The 5,295-nt window shown below is 50.5% G+C and overlaps 1 protein-coding gene across 6 annotated transcripts in view; it reads right to left on the reverse strand.

Annotated features, from left to right (window-relative positions):
• Positions 1-5,295, reverse strand: part of SRPK2 (SRSF protein kinase 2) — a 99,425-nt gene continuing 94,130 nt past the window's right edge. For all 6 annotated transcript variants that reach the window (XM_009641385.2, XM_035896834.1, XM_035896837.1 and 3 more), the window contains one exon: positions 1-228. In XM_009641385.2, the coding sequence (XP_009639680.1) occupies positions 44-228 (185 nt within the window). In that variant the 3' untranslated portion in view covers positions 1-43. The remainder of the gene's footprint in view (positions 229-5,295) is intronic.

Below are 5,295 nucleotides of genomic sequence, written 5' to 3' on the forward strand. Positions count from 1 at the left end.
TTTTTTTTTTTTTTTTTTTTTTTTTTACAGCAGGGAGATTCTGCTAAGAATTCAGCCACGGATGCCTGAGGCATTCTCCAGCTGAAGCACGTTTTTCGGGGACCATTTCTAGCATGGGGATCAGGAAATCTGTAAACTGTGCAGCATCTTCGTGAGGCCAACCATACTTCTCCACAAGCACATCAAAAAGACTCCAAGGTTTCAGCTTGGTAATGTGTCGGAGCTCTCCTGCAAACAGAAATGTTACTGGCGTTAGAAAAATACCTCGTTGTCCCTGTTAGCGACTAAGCCCCGTTTCGTCTTTCTCCCACTCTGCGTTCACAGCACCTTGACCAGGCTGAGAATCGTTATTTAGGAAGGGCGGCACATGGCAAGCTTGCTCGAGGTCCTCAAAGGAGATGAGTCCATCCGATGTCAAAACCAAGAACTCATTCCTACAGCAAACCGTTACGTTACACCGGGACTTTGCTGTATCATTTCTGATTTTTCCCGCTGTCTTCGTTCCGCCTCCCGCACACAAAAGCACTCAGTCGCTCGCGCCGAGGGCAGAGAGCACCACGGGCCTTTCCTTCTTAGTCAGCCAACAAACCCAAATCTTGCAAAAAACGCTCCAATCCTAAAATGGAGGTCTCTGCAACGCAGGTCACCGCCTCACTACACGGCACGCGCCGACAACGCAGCAGAGCAGCGATGCATCGCAAACCAAGCCAAGCACAGAGGCTGGGCACTCACAGACTCTGCTCCATCTCCCAGGCACGCTCACCCAAGAGGCCACTCCGAGTCCTTCCTGAGAAGGAAGCGCCTGCCGCTGCCTCCACCTCCTTCGACCCACCACCAACACACAAGCGGTGGCAGCAGCTGCGGGATTTGGGTTCCATCCAAGAGGGAGGGAACGTACAGCAAGGCGTTTCAGACCAAAACACACCAAGGAAGGCAAGAACCCTTCTGCAAATCAAACCAGCAGCATTATCCAGGTCTATCCACAGCTCATCCGGCACGATGGGGAAGAGACTCGTCCAGCTGCTCCCCGCTCCTCCATTGCCGTCTCCCTTCTTCCCAGGCATGTATCTGAGCCAGAGAGTCTCCATGGGACCCTACAGAGACCCCGTGGTGACTCTGTGACGTGCCCTGCACTGAGGAGGGAGATGGGCTCCCAGCCCACGCTGGAAGCTGAACACGGCTCACCCACGGCCTGACCAGCACGTTACGCCATCCGGCACAGGGGCACGGCGGCCATACTGTTCTTAAGTGGGTTGGCAACCTGATTGCTGTCTCTGGCTGTAATCTACTGCCCGTACAATGCCGTCAGACGTCAGCTCGCAGGCCTGAGTTTCTGTACATCCCCATGGCTACACAAGTTCCGGGGCGGAAGAAACCCATGTCTGCAGACTGCCCCGAGAGCCTGCGCATCGGAACGCGACAGACGACAACCGCCACGGGCGCAGCAGGACACGCTGCTGCTCCCGCGGGCCACAGCAGAAGTGTCCGGGCAGGCTGCGACGCTGGAAAAGGCAGCTCTCGGGCTGCCATCATAAAGACCCCAAAAGAGCAAGTGTGCGAAGGGCTGATCACTCGCAAGAGAAAAAGAAGAGATCTGCTGGTAACAGGAAGTCAAGACGTGCTGCCCACAGCTGGCCCACCGTCCTCTTTCCATCTCGCAGGGTAGGAGCGGGGCTGAGACAGAGAGGAATGAAAGCAGAGGAGCTGTCCTGCCGGTTTCTGTCCGTACATTCACAGTACAGGCGCATTCTGTCAGTACCTGCCAGCCAAACAAAAAAAGGCTCTGCCTCGGGCGCACGCTGACCCACAGTACCAATGTACAGAAAGGACAGCACCTCTCGGAGAAGTGCGTCCATTTCCAGGCTCACCCTCCGCCCTTTAAAAATCTTTGTGTGACTCTGAAATGTAACTGCCGAAAACCTTACCCTTTTGAAGGTTTCCAAAAGTGTGTATTGGTGACTGCTAACAAGAATTAGTTAATAAGAACAGGCAGTAAACTTTCTAATAGGGACGCATAAACTCAAGTATTGCCAAAAAGTGGTAGAAAACAGTGACTCGTTATGGACTGCGAGCAAAAAATGGCTTAAAAAGAAAAATCAGGCTGTGTCCAGACCTTCTCCAGCTTACAGCATTTATTGCAAGGCCTGCCACAATCATTTACCAAACTAGACTAACTTTGGGGAGTGTGTGTGTTTCCGTGCAGCACTGTCTCCATTTTGTATTCAAATCACATCGTTTTAGGCATCATTGCTCCCTCAGGTTGTACAAATTAAGACCGCAAGATGAGGCTCCTGGTGTCCCCGCACAAGCTGAGTCCACACTGTTTGAATACTCTTCCTACTCTGTAGAGTGGAGGCTGAAACACCCAAGCTAAGACCTGGGCAGCACAACATTCTGTCATGTTTTCTGGTGAGGAACAAACTATGTTAGCACTACAGGCTGAAGTTTTCCACAAGAAATTCCGTGAAGATTGTGAAAGCATTTAAGAAGATGGGATAATGAAAAAATTACCTGTGCAGGGGCTGAGAATTAAACTAGTGCTTCAGTATTCAATGAAGATCGTGATGCTGACCATGGAATCAAAATAGGGGAAGTAAAAGGCAATTAACACAACTGAGGTGGATGAAACACTTAAAAGATCTATTTTAATGTGGTGGGTCCACCTCATTTCCATCCTAAAGCGCTGGAGAGCAGCACAGGAAACGGAGGTGTCTGGCAACATGTGTTTGCACCTAGTTGGCAAGGTTTGCACCATGTAGGTGGAGGTCAGCAAGGCAGTACCTGTATTTAAGGGAGAAATGAAAAGCACAGGCCCACCAGTCCAACACCATCAGTATTCAGGGCTAAAAACTTAACAGTAAGTGAAAACTTCCTAACAGAAGCTCTTTGTTTAGATTTTTGATAGTGAAGCACATGGGAAGTATCTGGAGAGGGCATCGAAGTTGTCAGAACTGTAAAACCCCTATGGCCAAAGCAGAGGCAGCAACGGACCTTCCGAAAAACGGAATGTTAGGTCACAAGGAAATTACTAAAGAAATTTCTGAAGGACCGGGGGAGGGGGGAAAGGGGGGGAGATGCTATTTAAAGCTTTCTCTGCTGACTGTAATAAAAAACCTGAGCTAGTCTATGAGATTTGTCAAAGACAAATTTAAGATGTGTCACCAGGCAAGAGGAGGATGGATTACGGAACAGTAAGAAACGGATGACATGAAGGACTGGGGAAGCAGCAGTGGGATATAATCTGCTACTGCGTATTCTGAGGACGTGCTCCCGAGAACTAAAGCAAGAACTGCTGGTGAGGCCCCACACTACAATAGATGGAAGCGAGGGAGGTGGAGGAGAGCCCTCTCCTTCCCTTCCAGGACATTAAATAAGCAGCAGTGCTCTTCCTTGCTACAACTTCCAACGGGCAAAGCCAGCACCTAGCCAGCACCTCACACAGGTTTAGCCCACCAGGAAACAGGGCTAGCAAGTACCAGAAGAAAAATAAAAGGGACCACAGTCTAGAAAAAACAAGAGGGTTTTAAGTTTTAGTGCCAAAATGTGTTAATCATTTTTACAGACAAAACAGCTTCCACAGAGGCACTGGAGAAGACGACTCATTGGAGTTATTACTGGGCTCAATCAAGATGAGACCCTATAAAAAGTACATGAGCATTCATGTTAAGAGTGACTAAGAAGTAACTTATAAATGCTTTTTCCTTTTTTACATGCACCATGTACATTTGAATGTCACAAACTGCTTCAGGCAATTACTGAGAAGCAGGGACTCAAATCCTGCAAACTCGTTAGTTCAGAACACCTTTCCTCTTGTGTCCGTGACTGCAGTGGAACAACTCAAACGCTTAAAGCTTTTCTCTGAGGTTGAACTTGCTTATGGACAGAAGCAAAACCCAAATCGTGGTTTTTTGATTTTCACCCAGGGATGAGGTTTTCAAAATAAGAGCCTACAGTTCGATTCCTAAGCCCACCTCTACCCCACAGTGTGAAATTTTCGGAAGAACTTCAGGCCTGTGCTACATGGCCTCTGATCTCAAGTGCTCAGGCCGCAAGCAGATGGGTACAAAACGCGGCAGCCAACCATGAAGCCATCACGCTCTGCCAGCCCATCAAAAGCAAATCCCTCCTGGGGGCACCAGAGAGGCTGGCAGTACTGGGGTGGCCAGGAAAAAGGAAAAGGGTATCTGATCCTCGACTCAATGGAAAAATCTCAAATGAGTGAGCAGTCCGCACAGTGTTTCAGTTTTCCTGACTTGCGGCAGTCGAGTAACTGGTATTATTTGAAAATGCGGCTTGGGCTGTTACTCCTCCATCTTGCATTCGAGATTTTCTGTTTTCAGCAGAACAGCTTCCACAGCAAACTGGCACTTAACATTTCGTGTGCTGGGTGAACCAAATCTTTTTAAAAAGTGCTTAAATCCCACCCAGAGCCATAGCAGGCAGCGCCTCTAAGGACGTCGCTGAAGTTCAGGCCCTAGAAGACAGCGGCGACACTTTGCAGTGGAAGATGCTCGTGGCAGCAAGTGAAACTCTCCGTTTCACGGGAATTTTACAAACCGGTCTCTTCTGTGTGCCACAAACATTTTCAAGTTCAGCACCTGCCTCTGACTGTGGCTAGAGGAAGGGGGGGGGGAGGGCGGGCAGGGAGCCTTTCTGCAGGCCCTGCCCCTCACTCCAGCAGCTGCAGTCCCCATCAGGGGTGCCAGAGGGTACCTCCTGCCCAGCCCTCTTACTGCTTTACACATTTACAGGCCTCTCGGCCCTGAGACTGCTCATCTCAGTTAACCTGAGATTGTTTCTGAGCCTGCTGGTCCAGCCTCTCTCTGCGACCCCCGTGGCAGCAGGCTCCTGAAGCTCACTGCCTGCTGCGTAGGGAAGTGCCTGCTTTAAAGCCACCCCCTGCGAGATTCACGGGGGGTCCCCCAGCTCTCATACGGTGGGTGCTGATGAACAACAGCTCTGTTTTCAGGCTACCCACTGCCTTCCCATTTTGTAAACCTTTATTATGCCTCCAGCAACCTTCTCCCCTCCACACCAAAAAGCTCCGGACATTTCAGACTCCTCCCTTGACCATCACTGTTGCCCTTCTTCGCACTGTGTTTAACGCCATTACATCCTCCTTAAGGCAATGATGGCACGCAGAGGTCCCCGCCGTACCAGAAATACCCGCGCACAGAACGGGTGGCTCTCATGCAAGGGCAGGAAGAATCCCCAGACTGCCTCCTGCCTCGTGACCCCAACCTCTTGCAGCACAGGACCGCCGCCTCGGCCCCCCCGGCACCCCACGTTCCCAAG

Source organism: Egretta garzetta, unplaced genomic scaffold (assembly GCF_000687185.1).
Source record: "Egretta garzetta isolate BGI_Z169 unplaced genomic scaffold, ASM68718v1 scaffold156, whole genome shotgun sequence".
NCBI classification, from domain to species: domain Eukaryota; kingdom Metazoa; phylum Chordata; class Aves; order Pelecaniformes; family Ardeidae; genus Egretta; species Egretta garzetta.